The following is a 24,858-nucleotide window of genomic DNA, read 5'->3' on the forward strand; positions in this document are numbered from 1 at the left end:
TTCATGAAGCTCCCGACCAACAGTTATTGTGCTGACGTTGCTTTCAGAGGCAGTTTGGAACTCGGTAGTGAGTGTTGCAACCAAGGCAGTCCCGTTCTGTGAGGTTGTGTGGCCTACCACTTTGCGGCTGAGTCGTTGTTGCTCCTAAACGTTTCCACTTCACAGCATTTACAGTAGACCGGGGCAGCATTAGCAGCGCAGAAATTTGGCGAACTGACTTGTTGGAAAGGTGGCATCCTATGACGGTGCCACGTTAAAAGTCACTGAGCTCTTCAGTAAGGCCATTCTACTGCCAATGTTTGTCTATGGAGATTTTATGGCTGTGTGCTTGATTTTATACACCTGTCAGCAATGGGTGTGGCTGAAATAGCCGAATCCACAAATTTGATGGGTTTTCCATATACTTTTATATATCTAGTGTATATGCAGTAACCAGAGCTTACACAACCCTTGGCCCGGGAGGCTATCTTCGACTTCTCTACTGTGAGTAACACATTACACACCTACACTTTATAGAGAAATGTGGCAAGATGATCCCGAACTGATATATGGCCATTTTCGGATTTCATAATAACTATGTTTAGGATTAAGTAATACCCATGTTTAGACAATGTAAACAAACAAAACGCAAACAAAGCCTTGTTCCACGCCTATAAGGTCAGGCTGAACATTAGCCATGCTAGAGCATAAATGCCCTTCAGCAGCAGTGGGCTGGGGACGAGCCGTGCTGTGATTAGCTAGTCAGCTCTGTAATGCAGGCTCTCTCGCTCTCCAGTCATGCAAACACAATAGGAGCCAAAGGTCTGAGCCACATCCACTGGCTGCAACTGGCGCTTGTGAAGTCAGCGAACTAAGTCAGGCGAAACAAAAAGGCTAATCAAGAGCACTGTCCCCTGACGACGGACGATGACTCAAAGGTTGCGTGGGCATAAAAGGGAAAAGGGGGTTCCGGGTTTGACAAGAAACAAGCAGACATCATGGTTTCTGAGTGTTGTCTTGTTGTGTGGAAACAGTCAAGGGCTCAAGTTCAGAGGTCCATGAGGGTTTGCAGGAGCCAAATAAGCTTTTTGTTGCCTCTCCCATCTTGTTTGTCCTAATTATGGTCATATGTTTAAATAATTAGCCACTAATAGCAAGGATACTGTAGTAATAATACTAATTCTACTACTAATAAAAAATTATAATATAATAATAATAATTCTAATGCATATTCTTTAACAATAACCATATTATAATATCAAATAATAATAGGCTCCTAATTTTCTAACATTACTGAGTTTATAAATGTATTTCAGTCCAAAAAACTGTAGGTAAGTAATAGATTTTCATTATCATGATCATCATATATGTTTATTTTTACCCTATCATTATGTTGTCATTACATTGTTTACAGGGTGAGTCATTTCGATACAGTCCAACGGTCCGCAGCTCATTCTGTACAGTGAAAGTAGGCCATGAATGGCTGCGCAGAGTGTGAGGCCAGAACAAAGAACACGCGTAGCATACAGCTAGGATTCTCTCCCCAACCAACACTGCTGCATTATTTCTTCCTCCACCACCCTTTCCCTCCAAGAAGTCTGGTTACCATGGCAACGGCACCTACCAGTGAAGATGGTGAGCCTGAGGATCTCTCTCTCCTCAACCAGACTGTCTCGTTCTTTGTGCACTATTAGGTGGAATCAATCGTATTATGCTGTAGTAGGTGTCGGTGAAAGACGTACAATGCTCTCACAGTAGGGCAGTAGCTCAGGTGCGTTCAAGGTGTTGATAAATGCCTAAACCGTTGCTAAGTCTTTTTCTAGTATAAAGTGCAATGAAATAATATAGTCTACGGATCAACAATGCAGCAGTGCTGTGGTTGTTTAATCCTAGCTATTATTATGGTCACTTTGGTCAGAAATATACAGTCAAACACAGAGGTGTTGAATGAAAGTGAGTTCCTAAATGTATGACACAGTATTAAAGGACATTTCCCATCTCATGAGAAATGCGTCACCTCACCGCCATTTTTCATTAATGGAGAAACCCACTTCCATGGATTGAGCATGAGGTCAGACCAGCCCATACTGACAGTGACGGGGTCAAAAGGCCAGGTAATATACTGTCATACCAATATTCTTAGAGTGAGCCAGGTAGGAGGAGCATCTACTGTAGACGCTCATCCAAAATGAAATCCAGAACATCAATTATTCAGATATTGCGAACGGGCGAGGAAGTCCTGCAATCTGATCAAAATGTAATTTTGAAGTTTTGTGAGGTTTCCAGACACAGATATTTTTTCTTCTTTCAAAATAGCGTCTTTCTTGGCAATTGGACAAATCCGAAGCTTACATAGGTATTGTCCTTGCATGGGAAAATAAGACAGAGCAGCGTTATTTGTAGATTTGTAGATGTATATCGAGTTTTCGGTTTCTAACACATAGCTAACACAACATACATTTCGTCAGTAGACCTACCTAGCTAGCTCATTGCTAACGTTACAGCTAATGCTAACAGCACAGATCATTGCTAGCCTGGAACTGAATGGCCATCCCAGCCTAGGGACTGGACTGTGAGAGCTAGAGTGTTTCCATCAGCTTGTCACAGCTGGGACTGACTATTCTGTACATGTTCATTAAGTGAGGAATCAATACGGTGTTAGCATTGGAGTTGACTAGAATTCACTTGCCAAAAAGCCTCTCATCGACATTTTTCAACTCTGTGCCGAAGTTCTCAAATGACCCAGACACAAAATGATCCGTCTCTCTGGGGACACGTCCTTCAAAAGTGACCGCAACATTTTGTTTTCATCAATTACGTGGATGCTCGATGTAAAGGGTGATATGCGTGTGGTAAAAACAACTCAAGAAGACTGCATAATTAGTGACCTGCCATTGGCCCTTTGTTTATACAAGCTTACATCATGAAGGGAAAGGCTTTCGCTAGCTACAGCTGTCTACAGGTTCTAAACCATTCATGGGTCCCAATGTCAGACAAATGATGGACTAACGCTATGATCTTTAACCTAAGTGGGTCTCCCATAGCAACTAATACAGTAACGATGAGTCAAGAGAGGAGGTTAAGAGAGAGGAGAGAGAGGAGCAACGTACAATGTAAAGAGGTGGTAGGCTTCCATAGGTAGAACGGAGGACATTTCCCATTGTTCTAGTGACAGAGGTTAACATCATCCCACTATATCCTCTGTGGATAAGAGATCTTCCATTTGCATTCTGAGTGACGAGCATTCAAATGGTGAGCAGGGCAGGCTTTAGTTCACTTTAGCTAATTCTGTCAATAACTTTGGGTCAGAGCTGAAAGGCACTGCCTCAGAGATTGTATCTGAAGCAGCAACAGGAGGAGCATTTCAGCATCCATTAGAGGAAAGAAGGCTTTCAGTGATAATGGAAATAAGGCCCTTAACTGTAGGAGAGACGAAGCAGAGGAGGAAAACAAACACATGATCGTTCCTGCCTCCCAATCATTGGAAATGTCTATTGCAATCGGCTATTCATTTTAAAGGGAAACTGGCAAACACATGTCAAACGCATGTCTATATGGTTGTTTCCTCAATGTAGATGACATGGATTCTTCCCTATCAGTGACATTGAAGAGAGAACCATAGACATGCATTTGATCTGAGGTTCTGTAACCGGCTGTCAAAATAGTCTGAAAATAGAAATATCTCTGATTAGGTGTTATACATTTGTAATCTGCCGACATTGCTAAACTTGGATATTCCCTTGAGCGCGTCAAGATAAACACACACCATTTGAAAAACAAATATATCACAGCTACACTAGACTGGCAAATGCTTCCCTAAATAACAAAGTCATACAAAGAAAAATGCTGACAATTCTTCGTACTTCTTCTCTGGGCGTGGTTGCCCATGTCAATTCACATAGACCGCTCATGAAAGGTTCAAGGCTCCTGAAAGGTTCAAGATAGGTCTATATCCTAATCTCCCTTCAAATATGATGTCAAATGTTTTGGACCTGTCAGTAAAGCCCTTCTCCCTTCTTCTCAGGACTAGAGAAGGGATGTGAAATTATGGGAGGCAGGTCAATTAACGCTCTCTTGGTTAAAGCAAATTGACTTGTCAACCTTATTGAATCTCAATTCAAGGCTTGTCGTTGTCCATAGACATCCATACACAGAATAAATAGTGATGCCAACGACATCAGGGCTCAGCTGTTTTCCTCCACAAAATCTGGCGTGTCAGTTAGTAGCTCATCCCTTCCCTAAAAAAATCATCACGTTATGTAATATTACATAAGCGCTTTCCATTTTGTTGGGATTTTCAGGCCTGGGGATTACATTTACATTTTAGTCATTTAGCAGACGATGTTATTCAGTGCAACTTACAGGAGCAATTCGAGTTAAGTGCCTTGCTCAAGGGCACATTGGCATATTTTTCACCTAGTCGGCTCTGGGATTTGAATCAGCGACATTTCGGTTACTGGCCCAAAGCTCTTGGAAGATTCCAGGCCCAAGATTCCAGACCTGGCAGTTCTCTCTGTGGTCCAGTTCAGTTCCCCTGGACAGTTTAGACAACTGCAGTGAGGAAGTGAAAACTGTGAGGGAAATAGTAATATTGGATTCCTGGATGTTGGTGTGAAGACCTGATAGGAGACATAGGCCTACACAGATGGTAAAAGCCCTAATAGGGCACAGCCACACCCGGTAGTTGTATGATTGAAGCCACTCAAAGTATAATCAAAGCCATGGGCACAGTGAGTGGCCAGTCCCTAAGAGACTCATTAGAGTAGGATCTGCACTGGTTACCATTGCTCTCTCTCTCTCTCTCTCTCTGTGTGTGTGTGTGTGTGTGTGTGTGTGTGTGTGTGTGTGTGGTGTGTGGTGTGTGTGTGTGAATAAGATCAATGATGCTATGTTCTTTTCTGCTGCTGGGTTTAATCCCCATGTTTCATGTGTTATATGAAGCCTGTAGTATTTAGCTCTATGTGTCTATTGCTTTCCTTCTTCACATACCATATCTATTTTTCTTATGCGGTGGGATATTTCCCCCAGAAATGTCACAATCAATTATATTTTACCCTGATGAGGTTCAGGTGATTGATTCAAACAAATGACAAAAATGATACTTCATGAAAATGTATGTGCAAGCATTCTAATTTAAATGCGATACATTTTGTAATCCATAGGCTAAAAACAATGACAGACAATGAAGCCTCCTTCTCATCAACCAGCGTAGGTTATGAATGTCAATCCACTATTGCTTAGCCCGACAACTTTATAAAAAAGGCTCCAACTAGATATACGGAAAATAAACTGCATCTATGAAGGAGGACATCACACAACAGCGATGGTCTCGTTTTCTTCCATTGACGACGTCAATGATTCACCTTCCAAATAGGCCACCGTCGAACAAAATGCACCAACATGCACGAATCAATTTCAATGCAAAATATGCCCACGATTTATTGACTTCAAATGGAGGGTTGGTTATTTGTTTGATAAATAGCCTGCCACTTACCCTTTAGGATAAACCATCAAATTAAGTTACCTGGATAAGCCTACCTATTTCAATCGACCTTGCCTACTACAACCTCATACATTTTCAGGTATTAGGCTACTAACATATAGCCTACACTATCCAAATACATTGGACAATTGGGGCTCCAAAAGATTGAACATAAAATGTATTCAATTATAAAAGCGTCATGTATATCTTGAACAAACCCACTTTCATGCATTTGCCTGTTTAACATTCTATTCACATCAGGACCACTCTCCCTCCGCGCAGCTCGCGACACAACCAATCTAATATGCAGCATCGTAGATAGAAATAATATAAAAAATAATCGTAGATTTAAAATGTTGTCATGTAAGACAATTCTAAGCGTTACAATTGTGTTGGATTCTTACCTCATTCCCCGAGCCGTGTTGATTTCAGTAGGGCGTGGAATGAGAGAGCGGACTCTGTGGGATGGATGCTGAATTCACCACTAGCTGCGTGCTGTGACGCTATAGTCTGATGTCACATACCACAGCCCCCCTCTCTCTCTCTCTCTCTCTCTCTCTCTCTCTCTCTCTGAATTCCACATAAAAAAGCTCCTTATTTCTCTTGGCAGGCAAATGTTGAATATAGAAGGTATTATAACTATTTTTGAAATACGTTTAAAAAATGTATAGCCAATGTATATTTCTTAAAGTATTGCATCAGCTGCATTCAATGGAAACTTTAGAAACTCTACAAAGCGCCAAAGGATGAATGCAGTAAACATAGGCATATGGGTTAAAAGGATTTAGTTCAGACGTTCAGCGTAAAGAATGGTCAGCAAAGCCTGAACTTTAACTTAAACTTAAAACGTGTACGTGGAAGTGCGGGACAAGCAAACAGACGTCAGATTTTGTACCCACCTATAATTTGTGCATCTGTGAATTATAATACTGTGCACACTTTTATTGAATCAAGGTTTGGTCGTTTTGACGTGTTCTGCTACAGGCTTGCCATGGGCTGTTGTCCATGGTGCTGAACAGGTGGGTGGCGCTGCTGCCTTTTCAGAGGTTGCTGGCCTAGGTGGCGAGGTGCTGAACGGACAGATCCCCAGTGTACTTTGCCTACCAGGTATTATTTATTATTATTAATTCACCTGGCCGAACACAGTGAAGATAAACATTAAATAAGTGCGCATGACCCCATTGTTATGGAGGTGGGTGTTGTCTCTCTCTTGGAGTTTCTCAGTTTACCACTGGAGCGAGACAAAAGCTCATCTATTGTGTCAGCTGCACCAAAGAAATGCTGGCTGGGAAGTGGCAATGCGTTTGTGGGAACATTTTTAATGGCCAGACAGTGGCGCCATTACTCTCCTGACACCAATGTGACAAATTTGTGTGAAGACCACGACGTACTTCACAATACAGTTTATGGTGGCTCTTGCATCTTGCTAACAAAGTTTTGGAAGTATTGACAAGTTAAAAAAAAGTAATATTCTTTTGACATTTCATTTGTAAAAACTTGTAAACTTGTAAACTTGTAAAAACTGAAAGTGAGGTGTAGCCTAGCCCTAGCATACATGACATGCCACATATAGCCTACAGTAGGTCTACACAGATTCAAGAAGCTATATGGACTAGCACGCCGGGGAGCCCCTATGCTATTTAACATCAGAAAATAGCGTCTACTCAATGACACAAATTATGTAAGCCTAAAGCACCGCATGTAACAGTATATTACATTGACTGACTGGAAGAACCCGATCTAATCAAAAGCAATCATATATATTTTTGATTGACATGATACTATTCCAGCTTCTCTCCAAAATAAACGGATTGGTTTCACAAACAGGCTATAATCTAATAATCGATTAGTGAGAGAAAAAAAACTATCAAAAATAACCCACGTGATTAAATTCGGCAATCATATTAGGTATTGAAAATAACAATTGAAAAAAATGATCAAGATAAAGACGGAGCCGAATGAGAGGCGTGTCTCAGAGGCGTAGCTGAATGATGGAGGGAGCTCACACATCTTCAGCAAAGCAGGATAAGGAGTGTCAAAAGCGCACGATTTTTCTATAACTGCCCATTCGCTTGCGTCAGTATTCGATGAGCGACTGAATAGAAAGGAAAGCACCTCCTATCTTTGGCATCAAGGGGTTTAAATCAGAAAAACAGAGAGAGCGAGCGAGCTGCAGTGAAAAGGGGAGGACCTGGCTACATCAACACATCACGTATATTGTAAAATGTTATTGCTATAGAAGAACTCTAGCGTCAATGTATTTACTTGCATGCGTTACATGCGGGCATATTTAAATCCGCAGCATCACAACGGATCTGGGAAAGTAAACTTGAGGTAAGTTCGATTCATTTCAACTCAACACGTTCATCCATTCATTCATTCATTCACTCTTCATTCCCTCACTCATCCAGCCTACTGACTCATTCAACATTCCCTCCATTGTTCAGTATCTGGTGGAAATGTATATTTGCCTTAGGTTACATTTTACAACAATAATAGTGAGGCCAGTCCTTTACTGTGTGATAATATCCAACCTGGCCATAGGACGAGACACTGTAGCGACGCTTTCAAGACAAGTGTGGGTTAACATAACCTCTTTATGAATAAAAAAAGTACTCAGATGCGTCTGATTAGGTACTGACCGACAACCACCTTTGCTTTCAAATGTGTGTTTGTGGTATACAGGACTCGAAACCCTGCATTTCTTTCTCAAAGTTAACCCCACAATACACTTTGCACAGATAATCTTATTTTCTCAATAGGGTTTGGAATGATATTTCATTTCTGACTTCCCATAGTTTACCATTGTGCTGTTATATAGGCATATCGCTGCTATAGTATGATATGGTCATCCATATGGGATGTGCTACAATGTGGAGTGTGTGTTTGTGTAGCCTAAAAGCGTGTGTGGGACTCGGGAGGAAGGGCTATCAATGTTTCGTTCATTCATTCAACAGTGTGGATGTCGCCGCCAAGCATTATGCCAGGGAATGAGTGATTGATGCTTTGATTTAATGCCGTTAGGTCGGTATCGCGGGCCCGTTAAGTCAAATTCCTGTGCGATTATCCAAGATGCGCGGTAGCAATTATGTCAGTCTTCTAAAAATCCGTGGGAGACTGACACTTCGTTATTTGCGTGGGCATGGCATAGAAGGGGGCAAGCCTGAGCAATGCTGCTTTGACGTAAGCTACTCTGTAGTATACCCACGTCTTTGTTGTATAAGAATGTTGTGACGTACATAATACGTGTATGTTTGTGGGCTATAATGTCTGCATATATTCGATGAGGTTTACAGTGCTTTCAGAGAGTATTCACACCTATTTACTTTTTAAAAATGTTGTTGCGTTACAGCCTGTATTTAAAATGTATTAGATCGCGATTTTTTAGTCACTGGCCTACACACAATACCCCATAATGTCAAAGTGGAATTATATATTTACAAATTAATTAAAAATGAAAAGCTGAAATGTTTTGAGTCGATAAGTATTCAACCCGTTTGTTATGGCAAGCCTAAATAAGTTCAGGAGAAAAAATGGGCTTAACAAGTCACATAATAAGTTGCATGGACTCACTCTGTGTGCAGTAATACTGTTTAACATGATTTTTGAATGACTACTTCAAACACAGATTCAACCACAAAGACCAGAAATGTTTTCCAATGTCTCTCAAAGGGCAGCTATTGGTAGATGGGTAAAAATACAAAATTCAGACATTGAATATCCCTTTGAGCATGGTGAAGTTACTAATTACACTTTGGATGGTGTATCAATACACCCAGTCACTACTATGGTACAGGCGTACTTCCTAACTCAGCTGACAGAGAGGAAGCAAGCCGCTCAGGGATGTTGACTTTAAAACAGTTACAAAGTTTATTGGCTGGGATAGGAGAAAACTGAGGATGGATCAACAACATTGTAGTTACTCCACAATAACCGACTAAGCTAATTGATAGAGTGAAAAGAAGGAAGACTGTACTGAATAAAAAATATTCCAAAACATGGGTCCTGTTTGCAACAAGGCACTAAAGTAATACTGCAAAAAAATGTGGCAAAGCAATATAACTTTTTGTCCTGAATACAAAGTGTTATGTTTGGGGCAAATCCGATACAATACGTTACTGAGTACCTGTAACGGCTGTCCTCCTCCTCTTCGGAAGAAGAGGAGGAGTAGGGATTGGACCAAAGCGCAGCGTGGAAAGTGGACATAATGAAGTTTATTAAAGAAAAGACGAAAACCGAAAACACTTCAACAAACTACAAAATAACAAACGAACGTAGACAGACCTGAACTATGAGAACTTACATATAACACGAAGAACGCACGAACAGGTACAGACTACAACAAACGAACGAACAAACCGAAACAGTCCCGTGTGGTGCAACATACACAGACACAGAAGACAATCACCCACAAACAAACAGTGTGAACAGCCTACCTTTATATGGTTCTCAATCAGAGGAAACGTCAAACACCTGTCCCTGATTGAGAACCATATAAGGCTAATTACAAATGACCTAAACATAGAAACACAAAACATAGAATGCCCACCCCAACTCACGCCCTGACCAACTAAACACATACAAAAATAACAGAAAACAGGTCAGGAACGTGACAGTACCACTCTCCATATTTTCAAGCATAGTGGTGGCTGCATCATGTTATGAGTATGCTTGTAATCATTATTAAGTACTGGGGAGTTTTTAGGATAAAAAGAAACAGAATGGAGCAAAGCACCGGCAAAATCCCGGAGGAAAACATGGTTCAGTCTGCTTTCCACCAGACACTGGGAGATTAATTCACCTTTCAGCAGTACAATAACCTAAAACACAAGTCCAAATCTACACTGAAGTTGCTTACTAAGAAGACAGTGAATGTAGAAGCCAGTGAATGTTCCTGAGTGGCCAAGTTACAGTTTTGACTTATATCTGCTTGAAAATATATGGCAAGACCTGGACATGGTTGATTAGCAATGATCAACAACCAATTTGACAGAGCTTGAAGAATTTTGAAAATAATAATGGGCAAATGTTGCTCAATCCAGGTGTGGAAAGCTCTTAGAGACTTACCCAGAAAGGCTCACATCTGTAATCGCTGCCAAAGTTGACTCAAGGGGTTTAATACTTATCTAATCAAGATATTAGTGTTTTATTGTTCATACATTTTTCACAAATGTTAGAATTTTTCTTCCACTTTGACGTTAGAGTATTTTGTGTAGGTCGTTGACAAAAAATGGCAAATAAATACATTTTAATCCCACTTTGTAACACAACAAAATGTGGAAAAAGTCAAGTGATGTGAATACTTTCTGAAGGCATTCAAGGTTACCTGAGCAAATCCATGCAGATAACATAACGCAAAAGAATACAACGCTGAGGCTGAGGAATTTAACAGTTTTTCTGCAATGTTCACCTGTATTGCATTGGGACAGAACTCATTCTAGCAAATTAAACTGTTTCTTTGAAGTAATGGTATAATTTCTTATTCTTACTCAAAGAAAGTAGCCAAATACAGGTAGGTCATTTTCTTTGCTTATAGCTTTGAAGCACTGGTATAATTACATGTTAATACAGTGTTTGCACAGTACACTCTTAGAATATGAAAAGGTTCTCAATTTCTTCAAGGGTTCAGCAGGGGAACCTTTTCATCTGAGAACGTTAGAAAGACAGGGTTCTCAAAGGGTTCTTTGTTGAGTGAAAAGGTTCTTACCTGGAAACAAGGCCCGTTCTGCATGTATAGCCGAATAACCCTTTATGGTTCTAGGTAGTGGATATAGGCTACAACATTATAGACCACTCCAAAGATGTAGCCTTACTGCTAGAACTACAATCAATCATTTCAACTTGTATACTACACTTGGACATTTTACATTGGAAATCAATGTAATTATTGTGAGAAACAGAAAGGGATTTTCAAGGCAAACATTTCCACATTGCCAGAAGCAATGGTAGCATGTGAGATGCATAAATTATGTACTGTAGGGGGTGAGACCCTCTTGAAGTGAACGATAAAGAGCCTGACTCTATAACTGCATGCATTAGCATGTGTTAGGAAAGTAGTGGGGCAATCGTCACAGCTTGATCACTAGCGTCCAGGGAATTATCAACCATTTTTATCACCACCAGCCAATAGGGAACCAGCTTCACATCAATGACCCCTGCATGGAATGCCTCTCAAGGGCCATAACACATTTTATTATCAATCTAAAATACAATCATATCTACTAGATAAACATTTCCTCAGACGTCACCAGCTGTTAAGAATCTATGAATGTTTTAACCATTTACTGATTTCATGTTTTTAATTGAAACTTTATTTAACTAGGCAAGTCAGTTAAAAACAAATTCTTATTTACAATGACGGCCTCCATCATATTACAATTACTTGTCCCCTGTTAACTTTTGGTTGATGTGTGACTTTTTTTTTTACCATATCCAATCCTTTCAGATCTAAACATTGAGAGGTATGGAGGAACTAGGGGTTGTTCATGTTTCTAGATGGGTCTATCGTGTCATGGGGTTGTGGGGCAGGGAGTGGTTGCCACTATAAACCTGTAGTAGGGTATCATATGGGAGCTTTCAAAAGCATTGAAACTTAGTCCCAGTGGAGCAATCTGTCCAACAATTGAAAAAGGAGAAACACACACACACAAACTGAGAAAAGACAGTGGATACATCTAGCCAGGAGTCCAGCTCTCTTCTCTCATGTCCTCTGCCCACTTTTCTCAAGGCCACCACCTAAGTGTTGTATGGCAACATTTGGCTCAACCTACACCCGAGATCTGTAGTAATAATAGCATACAATATAGTACAGTATGTCATGTCAGCATTGTCTTTATTCTTTGGGAAATTCAACTGTAATTCATAGATCTAGAGATATTGTTCATATTCATTTCCATCAAAGAGTAACTACCCCCTATATCACTGTGTGTGTGTGTGTGTGTGCGTTGCCATGGTTTGGCAGTTATTCCTTACTAAAATGCACAGGAATCAAGAGATTTGAGGTTGGAATTATTTTTGCTATTCTCATGACATTCGAAATCCCCCTCTCTTGACATAATGTTGTTTATCAGACATTTTGGTCTGTCTACTACCTCCCCCACACCATTCTGGCAATATTGGTATGTACGGCACTTAATGTCTCTTGTAGATCTGAGTGGGTGTTTGTGTGTGTGTGTCTGTGCAGATGGCCCATCTCCAAATGTTTGAATGGTCTTGTGGGAGTAACCAACATACAGTAGTGCATACTAATTCAAAGTCCTCCTTTATTCAGGCCTACAGATGCCTTCAATCAGAGATGAGACTGAATGTGGCTAGCAAGTTGTCAAATCTCGGTAGTGGTCCAAACATAGGAATTACCAAACTGTCAATGTCAGAAAGCTGTTAGTGAGGAAGAGTTTGGCGTAAATCCTTAAAATGTTCCCGTTGGGTTGTTGACCTCTCTGAAAAAGGATATGACATAGAAGGGTCTGGGCAGGTAACCATGGCAACTGAATGCTGACAGGGGTGATGACATGTTTATGCCCTCGTCCCCAAATACAAAAGTCATTACCCCCTCCCTTTGTCTATCTCCCTTATGTGTGCGCACCCACGCGCGCAACACGCGCGCGTGGGTGCGTCTTCCCCTGTCATAGATTTTCCTCTGGGCCCTGTTGCCACAGTAACCAGAGAACTCCCAGAGATATGTCGGGAAAAAAACACAACGGAGAAATCCCAGAGCTGCAGAGGGAGGGAACATGCACGCACACACCTATACATAATAGCAAGATACACCAACACAGCAAGAACACCTGCCCACCCAGTTCGTCTGCTGTCGTCAAGTGGTTTGCAGTTGTCACCGAGGGAGAGCATACATGGACCAAATCCGGGGACTAGATCGATTACCAGACCTTCAATTAGTCACTCTTCTAAATCTGTCTCTCACCGGGGGAAAAGGACTGATGTCAAACATGAGCAACAAAAGCTCCTTCTGGAAATGCTACTTTGTGTGAAATTGCTTTAACGCTCTGTTCATACAGTAAATCAATATAACTAGAATCACAAACACTCTCCCTTTAAGACCAGAGGGATTTATTTGATTTATTTTTAAACACGAAACACGTGTCAGGGAAACAATATTAGATGTCTATTATTTTTTGTCTAACTGGGAACAACAAGCTACGTGGTTAGTTTCCTCATATAAATCATGTCACAAAGGACAATGTAGCCATAGATTCACACGCCAGAAGAGGGGTTTCCAATCTTTCCCCATTGAAAGCAGTTTCAATCAAGCCTGAACTCAAGCAATAACGACACATATAATTAAAAAATCTATTGAATTATAACCGGATTATAGTTCCCGTCCAAATGTTGAACAGTGGCCTCCTGGGCTATATGATCTGACAATCACCCCGCCACTTGAAATGGCCACCAGACATGCAGCAGTGTCCAGGCTGTCACTATGCATGATATCACAGGCAGATAGATGGGGGTGGAAGTACGGAAATGTCTCTGATGAGGGACCCAATCGCTCTACTGCTCCACATGGCCATCATAACCAACCCAGTAGCGTCTGGACACAGCTGTACAGCAGGCACTGGGGGAAACTGACAGAGACAGAGCAATAACTCAAACCTTAGGAGTGACCCAGCACCATTTCATTATATAGCAAACCTGACAAAACATTTGGAGTTGTTTTTGATGTTCATACAGGACATTAACATAGTGCTGTAAGCAAGAACCAACGCTTTTCACTGTTTGCCACAGAAGCATGAGGTCAACCTTTCTTTGCGTCAACCAAAACTGAAATTAGCCGTTATCTTTATAAGAACAGTTAGATGTAGGATCTTAATTTGATCACTCTTATTGCTGAGAATTTTCCTGCACAGCAGGAAATGAAAACTTGTAGTATATTCAACGTTTAAAAAGGCTTCTAACCTTTATAATTTCCACTTTAAAATGTCAGACTTGATTTGCCAAAAAATGTATCAATCCCTACAAAAATATCCATTAATTATAATCCACATTTCCTCTTGCTGCAGGATTATTTTCCTTCTTTATCAAACTGGTTCAAATTAAGATCCTACATCTGTATGTATGGATAGTAATTGGGCAGCAGATCACAAGATACTGTAAAGACTAAATATTTGTGTTATATGTATGTTGTGTAGTGGGGTTGTGCCGCATAGCATCATGGGGGTTGTATGTGTTGAGATGATCACATTCTGGACAAATGGTTCAACTGAATTACTGTCTCAAGGCATTACAAAAGATTGGAGACTATTCTGTCTGTAAAAAGTCGGGTTTTACAAGTTTAATTAAAAGTAATTTTTCATGGTACAGTCTAGGCTAATGTTAGCACAGTGTATTGCTAGCAGAGACAAGTGCATAGTCGAGTTAGCTAAGAGAGAGATAGCATCATGGACTGCAGAAAAGGAGTCGAGCCGGACGTCGTAGTGGGAAAAAAATATTAAGGCAGGAAAATACAGTATGGAACGGGCATATATTCAACTGTGAAGACAAACTTTAGAATAAAAAAATTGCTAAATGGGCAAACTTGAGGATGAAACGTCAGTGAGTGAAGTGAATAAAGATCGTGACTGAGGAAAATATTGCTGTGCTTGAAGACAATATTGAAGTGAGTGACAATCAGGAGCCTATTGAGAAATGTAAAATGGTTTCCACGTCACCAGGTTTAATAACAAAACATGCACCAGTAGCATATATAGAATGCAAATGGGGAGTTATTAGGGATTTTGGTACACTGGGGAAGAAGGGGGAATTCACCAATCACCTCAGTCCACAAGCCGTTCTTGTTGTCCGTTCCATTTTCCAGGGGTAATCCTCACACTCAGGGTGGAGCCAGGGGCTGCAAGATATCTCCCCTCAATAACCACTCCCCTCACCTCTCCCTGCCGTCTGCCACAAACTATTTGTTCAGCACTTTTGAAATGTACAGCGACAGAATTCAGAACATGTGCTGTTCTTACAGTGTTCTCCCTATACACCAAGTCAGAACTGTAGGATAAATAAAGGGGGCATTTAAGCAGACAATGAAAACTCTTACAATATTCAATGATTATATTTCTCTAAAACAGATTATAGGCTACATGTGCACCACCAAGTCAGAACAGTAGGCGAAATTAAGAGGGGAAAATAGACCAAACTATTAGGGTGAGGCACATGGGCTACTAACAGCTTACTACACAACATACAATTAGTATGTTGTGCTCACTTGAACAGGAAGGTGGTGCGGCGGTCCTTCATGGGCAAATTTTGTCATCAAACTTTGTCATCAAAGTCTGTCATTCTCTGGATTTATGGTGCTTTCAAGACAACTGGGAACTCTGAAAAAACAAGGTTGAATCATGATGACGTCTGTGATCTTCAAGTCGTAGCTTTAGAAAGAGGCCCAAGTTTCCAACCTCCAATTCCTAGTTGGATGACCGTTCAAAACGCAGTTCCGAGTTAACAGTTGTTTTGAGTGGGGCACAAATCATGCTTCATTGACAGCATGGCCAATATTGAATGTTTATAATTTTAAGCTTGGAAAAGAGACCCTTAATCCAGACTTGGGACCACACAGCCACTCCAATGAATAGCAGAATAATAATCGCTTTGCAATGCTTGCAGTTAGCCACTGATTACTTCCAACTTGTTGTGTAATGTTTATGTCCAATGAACGATGAGCACCGATACGTTTTATCTATAATTTTTATTCATTATTTCTCTTCATATGACAAGGATTAAAAAGGATTTGCCAGTAGATTGTCGACTTGATTCATGATGATGACAGCTAGCTAAGATTTAGAAAGTATGATGTTGACATGATCAGTCCAATCAAAGCTACTGAAGATATAACGTGATTTGACGTCATTTTATCTGTGGCCAATGATCTTGAGCCTTCTTGGATGGGCACTTCTAATGTAATTCTATGGCAGCACCCAAGGGGCTTGAATTTTTGCACTCTGTCCTTAGACTCAGAGGTGACGTAGTGTCCCCATGAGTGACAGAACACTGAGCCAATCACGGCGCAACTAGAGAACATGACCTACGCTCGGTATTTTCCGCTGGCTGCCCCACCACAGAAAGCACTGAGCTAGGCAGAAACACCTGTATTTTGGAGCTGCCTTACTCAATAAAGCAAAAAGAGACCATGTTTGTAAGCAGCTTTATTAACTCAATTATTTATTTACTTTTTTACATAGTTTGCAAACTGATATGTGACACGTATTAATGCCAAAATAACATGCAAAAAACAGGCAAGCCACAAAATGTAGCTAAAAAGTGTGGGGCTCAAAACAGGTGGGACTCTGACTCACCTGCCCTGAATGACGGGTCGCCACTGTTGCTGAAAGGTTTAGGTTTGACAGAAGAAATCAGGAAGAGGGAGAATCAGTGAAAATGTTTGCTAAAGAAACTATCAGAGCACTGTGAGTTTAATGATGTTTTAAATGACACCATTAGAGACAGACTAGTATGTGGGCTATGGAGTGAAGCTACACAAAAGAGACTATTGAAGTCAGTGTGGAACTAGCTGCTAAAGAGGCTCAGCAGACAGGGAAATCAGGACGAGTGCACACGAGTGGAACTGAAAATCAGAGACAGGGAAATCAAGGCATATGCTTCCACTGTGGCAAAGCGGGACATCTACAGTACATGGTGGAAGGACATGGATTGCTGAGCCTGTGGTAAAAAGGGCCACTATGCATAAGCCTGCAGAAACAAAAGGAGATTAAAGAAAGAGATGTTCCTACGAAAGCAAAAGAGACATGTTCATGCTGTTGAGCAAGAGAACACAGAGGTGAGTGACTCAAATGAGGAAGTCACATTGAAAATAGTGACTGTGGGGGGGCTGTATCTCTGTGTCAGACACAGTCTCCGAAAAGACACTGAAACACCTTCCACTTCAGCCAGTACACATCGTGTTTAGGATTACACAGGCGAAGAGGCATCCCTGAGGTCACAGTTCAGTTGAATGGACAAACTGAAGTTGCCACTCTACGTAATAAAAAGAGACTATCCATCACTACTGGGACGCTCGTGGCTGGAGAAAATCACACTGGACTGGCCATCGGCGCATACAATGACATATCGAGACACAGGCCTACCCGCCATCTTAAAGAAACATGGAGGAGTCTTTAATGGAGAGCTGGGGAGCATGAAATACATAATAGTGAAGCTTAGCATTAAGCCAGACAGCAAACCAAAGTTTCTGAAAGCACGACCTGTACCTTATGCTATCAGACCAAAGGTTTAGGCTGACTTGGACACTTTAGTCATGAACAAAGTACTGGAGCCGGTCAGCGTGAGTGAATGGGCGACACCCATCTTACCAGTCCCTAAAGGAAAACTCCACACAACAACTATATCCACCCAACAAATATCCATTGTTGATATAGTCCCAAAATGTTTTGCTTGTCAGAAAGTTTGCAACATATGTGGCTCAAAATACAGAAATCATTCCTGTATGATGCATTGTGCATCATACGATGCTGCGTGTTGCATCATATGATGCAAAATACATCATACAGGGATGATATCTGTATTTTGAAAGGTACATATCTTGAAAATGTGATTGCTGACAATCAAAACATTTTGGGACGATGTCAACAATGGACTAATGAAACAAATACCAAAAGATAGTTTTGATTAGAGTTTTCCTTTAGGAAGGATGGTGGAATCAGGATATGTGGAGACTTTAAAGTCACGGTAAACCTTGTGTTGTCTGCTGAGCAGTATCTGCTACTAAACATCGACAACCTTCTCGCAGGTTTAGCTGTGGGTCAAAGGTTTAGCAAAATCGACTTCTGCCAAGCCTACCTGCAGATGCACATGGATGAAAAGTCAAAGGAACTGCTGACCCTCGTGACACACAAGGGACTCTTCAGGTATGCAAGGGACTCTTCAGGTACTGTCGTCTACCGGAATCACAAGTGCACCAGCGCTGTTTCAGAGGGCGATGGACCACATCTTGAGTGGATTGCCAGGAGTACAATGCTACCTGGATGACATTTTAGTTACTGGGAAGGACAATGAGGACCATCTCCGAAACTTGGATGCAACCTTACAGTCATTGAAGGACTACGGACTGCGAGTTTGTAAGGACAAATGTGCATTCTTCCAATCCTCGGTTGAATACCTCAGGCACGTCATTGACGCTAGGGGCCTCCACAAGGCTCTGTCCAAGGTCAAGACTATCTTGGACGCCCCAGCTCCTCAGAACGTCAGCCAGCTACGTTCTTTCCTGGGGTTACTGAATTACTATGGACGTTTTATCCCGAGCATAGCAATGAAGCTGAAGCCGCTGTATCAGTTGCTTTGTCAGGACAAAACATGGAAATGAACAAAACAATGCGAGAAAATATTCGTGAAAACCAAGGAAACACTCATGAAATCTGAGGCATTGACACACTTTGACCTGTCATTGCCCATCCAACTAGCTTGTGATGCTAGTCCCAATGGTGTGGGAGCTGTTGTGTCCCATATCATGCCTTCCAGTGAAGGGAAGCTGATCGCTTTTGCATCGAGGACAGAACAAAGCAGAAAGTAACTACAGTATGCACAGATTAAACGAGAAGCCCTAGACATAGTTTTTGGAGTGTGTAAGATTCACTAGTATCTATATGGGAGGAAGTTCACCCTTACTGATCATCGTCGGCTGACGAGCATCTTTAGACAGCATACTGGGATTCTGTCACTTGCAGCGAGCAGAATGCAAAGGTGGACTTTGTTATTGTCAACACACACCTACGACATCAAATATCGCAAGTCAGAACTGCGCTGCAACGCAGATGGACTTTCCAGGTTGCAACTACCTGTGGTTAAGCCGGAGTCACGTCAAGTTGACATCTTCTACTTTAGACAAATGGAAATGCACCAGTCACTTCAACACAAGTGCGGAGAACACCAGAAAGACCCAGTGTTACCTGAAGTGATGGACATCGCCATCAAAGGCAGGGCCGCAGGAGATGCTGAGGAACTAAAACCCTACCTTTCCAGGAGAACTGAGCTGTCAGTACAGACCGGTTGTCTGCTGTGGGGGAGGAGAGTTATCATTCCACCTTCTCTGAGGAAACCAGTGTTGCACCAATTACACTCAGGTCATTGTGGAATGGTTCGCATGAAAGAGATCGAACAAAGCTACTTCTGGTGGCCTGGACTGAATGGAAGCTTTGAGGAGAAAGCAAAAACACGTTCCTCATGTCAGAAGGTTCGCAATGTACCTCAAATTTCACCTCTTCATCCGTGGAATTGGCCGGAGGAAGCGTGGCAACGCATACACGTCGACTTCGCAGGTCCATTCGAAGACAGAAGGTTTCTCGTGGTCATGGATGCTCATAGCAAGTGGCCAGAGGTCTACTACTGAAGAGAAGACGATCGAGGAGCTTGGAGAAGTGTTTAGTCGGGTTCACCAATCCATTTTGTTAGCGACAACAGACTGCAGCTAGTGTCCCAAGAAATGGCTACGTTCCTACAGATGAATGGCATTCAACACATCAGGTCCGCACCGTATCATCTATCTACCAACAGGCTAGCAGAGATGTTTGTTCAGATCATGAAACATGCCTTAAAAGCTGCTCAAGGAACACTGCACCAACTCTTGAAAATCTTCCTGCTATCCTACAGGAACACTCCTCATGCAACCACCAAAGCCTCGCCTGCATCGCTACTCATGAAGAAAGAGCTATGCACAAGCTTCGACCTACTCAAACCTATGAACGCAAAGGAGGCGTCAACAGAGGAGTCAAGTCAAACATTGTGAACCGAGAGCAAAGGACAGAGCTTTCAATCCTGGAGAAACTGCCTTAGCTAGGAACTACCTCAAAGGGTTCCTGCCACAGTCATTACTCAGACTCGTCCTGTGTCCTACACGGTCCACACTGCAGAGGACGTTGTCTGGAAAAGGCACACAGCTCAGTTACTGTTGAGTAACGCAACACTGACAGAACCACCAGTCATGAGTGGTCCAGAACTATTACTGGATGACACCATGACCTTGGAGGCTCAGTCACCTTCTCAGGACTGTTATAAAACAATTTATGTAGGAGGTATGGCGTTGTGATTTGGGGTTATGCCGCAGAGCATCATTGGGTTGTACGTGTTGAGACGATCATGTTCTGTATAAATGGCTGAACTGAATTCCTCTCTCCCATATCATCATCATTTAATTGTTATAAAGACGTGGTTATGAAACCCAAAAGATATAACAATGTACTCATACGTCTATGATGATAGCCAAGTCTATTTGACCCAGTAAAGCAGTGGAGAGCTCAGTAGCTACGCGATGGCCTCCCGCTCTACTCGAACATGAATGAATCAGAGTGTTGTTTGATATGTTGGATAGGACCAGGTGTTGGTGGGAAGCATTGGCAGCTCCTCAGAGAACAATACAGTGATCACAGAGCTGTGTGGTGTACTTATCAAAGCCCAACTTCCAATAGAGAGAGAGAGAGAGCGGGGGGGAGAAGGAGAGAAAGAGAGGAAGGGAGAGAAAGGAAGATAAAAATAGAGTGAGTGTACGTGAGAGACGGAGAGATGGAGAAATCAACACCTCTTTTAGATGAACACAGAGAGGTGTCTGCTCTTACTGTGGAAACACCAAGGGCTCCCACATACTTCAAACAGAATGCTCGGAATGGAGTACCACAGGAGCCTTACTCTAGAGATTAATGCCAGAGCTCCAGCTAGCATCTGTCTGGTCCATGGGAATCCTTTGGCTGTAACACACAAGGCTCAGATACCCACGGGGGGAAATATGTCTCCTGCTGCTCAATGATCTGAAGGCACTTAATAGGTGGGAGCAACATGGCAGGGTCTGGAAGTACAGTACATTCAAGTGATATTTTGCTCAGATGTTTTCAGACCTCAAATCTTGTCAAGATAGAGTGGATTATCCCTTTAACATAAATAGTAATGAGTTCCACAATATTGTTTCTACCTGCCCAGGCTTATTAACTCTTCCACCCCTTTTTTTAAATTTTTGCCTAAAATGACATACCCAAATCTAACTGCCTGTAGCTCAGGACCTGAAGCAAGGATATGCATATTCTTGATACCATTTGAAAGGAAACACGTTGTAGTTTGTGGAAATGTGAAATGAATGTAGGAGAATATAACACATTAGATCTGGTAAAAGATAATACAAAGAAAAAAACATGTGTTTTTTTGTATCTTTTTTGTATCATCATCTTTGAAATGCAAGAGAAAGGCCATAATGTATTCTTCCAGCCCAGGCACAATTTATATTTTGGCCACTAGATGGCAGCAGTGTATGTGCAAAGTTTTAGACTGATCCAATGAACCATTGTATTTCTGTTCAAAATTTTGTATCAAGACTGCCCAAATGTGCCTAATTGGTTTATTAAAAACTTTTCAAGTTCAACCTCATGCTAATCGCATTAGCCTACGTTAGCTCAACCATCCCGAGGGGGACCACCGATCCTGTAGAGGTTTTGAAGATAAATATTCACAAGATAAGCACGGCATAGAACTCTGGTGGCTCAGTTATGGTGTGGGGTGCATTTTCCTGGCATGGTTTAGGTCCACGCAACCCCTAGAGGGCAAGGTAAACACCAATAAATACACAGCCATTCTGATCGATAACCTTCAACCTATGGTGAAGCATTTCTATCCTGATGGGAGTGGTCTCTTCCAGGAAGACAATGTCCCCATCCACAGGGCACTAGTGGTCACTGAATGGTTTGATGAGCATAAAAACGATGTAAACCATATGCCATGGCCACCTCCGTCACCAGCTCTTAACCCAATTGAGCACTTATGGGACAGTCTGGAGTGGCACTTGAGAAAGCGTATTCCACAACCATCAACAAAACACAAAATTATGGAATTTATTGTGGAAGAATGGTGTCGCATACCTCCAATAGAGCTCCAGACACTTGTGGAATCTATGCCAAGGCACATTGAAGCTGTTCTGGCAGCTCGTGATGGCCCAACGCCCTAGTAAGACACTGTATGTTGGTGTTTCTTTGAGTGTTTTTAACGACACAGAACTGATACCGATCACTTGATTAAGTGACAGATAGGGACATGGTCAAAAAAGCATTTTGCCAGCTATGTTTGAGCAAGTCCCCCAACCAAAACCTTGAATTGGTCATTTTGACTCTAGATCCGCACTGTTCTTTCTCTTAGTCTCTCACTCAGTCATCTTTCCACTCAATTGCAATCTGTCAGCCCTCCCCAGACTTAGCCCCCTTTCATTCCACCTTATTTCTCCACCACCTCCATACCCACAGCAAGATGAATGACTCCCTAATGCAATCTGACTGTAGTGTTGATGGCAGATGACACACACAATCTCTCTCTCTCTCTCTCTCGCTCACACACACCAGTGCAATTCTTATTTGCATGTCTGAAAGTGCTCTCATGTGACTGATTGGGTATTGAACCTGGGTTATCTGTCGCCTCAGGATTGTGTTAGCCCTCTGAGCTAAAGCCTAGGCAAGGTTATTCATCATGCAAGCATAGCTTACTGAACCACCTCCATTACAGTCATTGTCATGCACCTGAGCTCACATCTGAAAATGCAATAGTCCTACATAACACCCCAACTGTGAAGCTATAGTATTGCTTTTCCTAACATCCATTTTTATCCATTACCACTGGGCATTAAGATCAATGGTACATGTAATCCATTTTCAAGGGCTATTTGGATCAGTCTATTGTGCCGATGTGTTCCATACCTTTCCATTCTCTGGCATTATTGCAAGGCAGTCCTCATGGAACATTGGACCCCACAAAAAATAGCCTAGTCTGAGATGTGTTTTTTTGCTTGCCGTGACAATCTACATAGGAGTTGGCAAGACAGCACAAACAGATGTGGGCCCAGGCTACACAAACACACATTTGATGACAATGTGCTTGGCCTCTGCTTCCCACTGCACTGTGCTTTCATAGATCTGAGAGCCCATCAATTAACTGCCTCTCCTGTGTCTTGTTCAGGTTAATGATAATCTATGATGGCAAGCCTGGCTTTAAAGGGACCAGCTTGTTGCACTGTTTATCTCAGTCGAGGGTCTCTGAGATATTGTTCAAGTGCACAAGAAGATAGCGAGGATGCTATTTAGATAAGAAAATGTATGCTTTCTCGAGATCAAGCTCACTGTATGTCATGATTATGCTATTGTGTTGTGTACGATCTCACTCTAATGTGATTGTAGTGGGGATATTTGTATTGCCTTGTCCCAGCTGGCAAAAGTGATTGAAATGACATCATGTCAACCAACTACTCCTGCTGGGGTAGCTTCAACTACAAGGCGAATTCCAATCAACATAGTTGAATGGCATTCATGTTTTTTCTGATACTGTTTCTGATCCCATCCTTTGATGACCATTCCTGATCTTCTCTTCCTTCTCTTCCTCAGGTCTTAGGAAACAGATAATAACAGGGATCCAAACCCCCCCCCCCAACATGCCAGAGCAGAGCAATGACTACCGTGTTGTGGTGTTTGGGGCTGGCGGTGTGGGCAAGAGCTCCTTGGTCCTTCGCTTTGTCAAGGGAACCTTCCGGGACACCTACATCCCCACTGTGGAGGACACCTACCGCCAGGTGATCAGCTGTGACAAGAGCGTGTGCACCCTCCAGATCACCGACACCACGGGCAGCCACCAGTTCCCCGCCATGCAGCGCCTGTCCATCTCCAAGGGCCACGCCTTCATCCTGGTCTACTCCGTCACCAGCCGCCAGTCTCTGGAGGAGCTCAAGCCCATCTACCAGCAGGTGCTGGCCATCAAGGGCAGCGTGGACGCCATCCCCGTCATGCTGGTGGGCAACAAGAGCGACGAGACCCAGCGTGAGGTGGAGACCAAGGATGGTGAGGCGCAGGCGACAGCATGGAAGTGTGCCTTCATGGAAACCTCGGCCAAGATGAACTGCAACGTCAAGGAGCTCTTCCAGGAGCTGCTCACCCTGGAGAAGAAGAGGAACATGAGTCTGAGCGTCGACGGCAAGCGCTCCGGCAAGCAGAAGCATGCCGACAAGCTTAAGGGCAAGTGCAGCATCATGTAGGGAGGGAGAGGTGATGCCTGACCCCTAAGGAGGAAAGACAGAGGTTGGGGAGGGTAGTGGTGGTGGTGGTGGAAAGGGTGGGCATTCTTGAAGAGACTCACTTCGAGGAATGGAGGGAAGGTTGGGGTGGGGGTGGAATGGGGGTCGTCTGAGAGGGATTTTGTTATCCCGAAAGAGGCAACCCCCCCTTACTTTATACCACTACCCCCATCTCCACCTTTCCCCCACTCTGCTCATACCATTAACCAGGAATCGCCCCTAGGGCACAGTCAACCCGTCTGTCTCACTGGTTTTGATTTGGAGGTTTGCCTCTCCATCAAAACATGTATGCCACTGAAGGCCCGAATAGAAAAGTTTGGGACACAAGAGTCAAGTTCTAAGAGAAGGTCAAATA

General features: G+C 42.4%; 1 protein-coding gene across 1 annotated transcript; it reads left to right on the top strand.

The window, feature by feature from the left end:
• The first annotated feature begins 23,867 nt into the window (after positions 1-23,867).
• LOC120054419 (GTP-binding protein Di-Ras1-like) lies at positions 23,868-24,464 on the top strand. Its single transcript, XM_039001835.1, has one exon. The coding sequence runs from the start codon at positions 23,868-23,870 to the stop codon at positions 24,462-24,464; it is 597 nt and encodes a 198-aa protein (XP_038857763.1).
• The last annotated feature ends 394 nt before the right edge of the window (positions 24,465-24,858 follow it).

The sequence above is a fragment of the Salvelinus namaycush genome, chromosome 10, assembly GCF_016432855.1.
Source record: "Salvelinus namaycush isolate Seneca chromosome 10, SaNama_1.0, whole genome shotgun sequence".
Classification (NCBI taxonomy): Eukaryota; Metazoa; Chordata; class Actinopteri; order Salmoniformes; family Salmonidae; genus Salvelinus; species Salvelinus namaycush.

What these genes read in the sequence shown, in the direction of transcription:
- LOC120054419 (XM_039001835.1), top strand. Translation starts at nt 23,868, where the DNA reads ATGCCAGAGCAGAGCAATGACTACCGTGTTGTGGTGTTTGGGGCTGGC.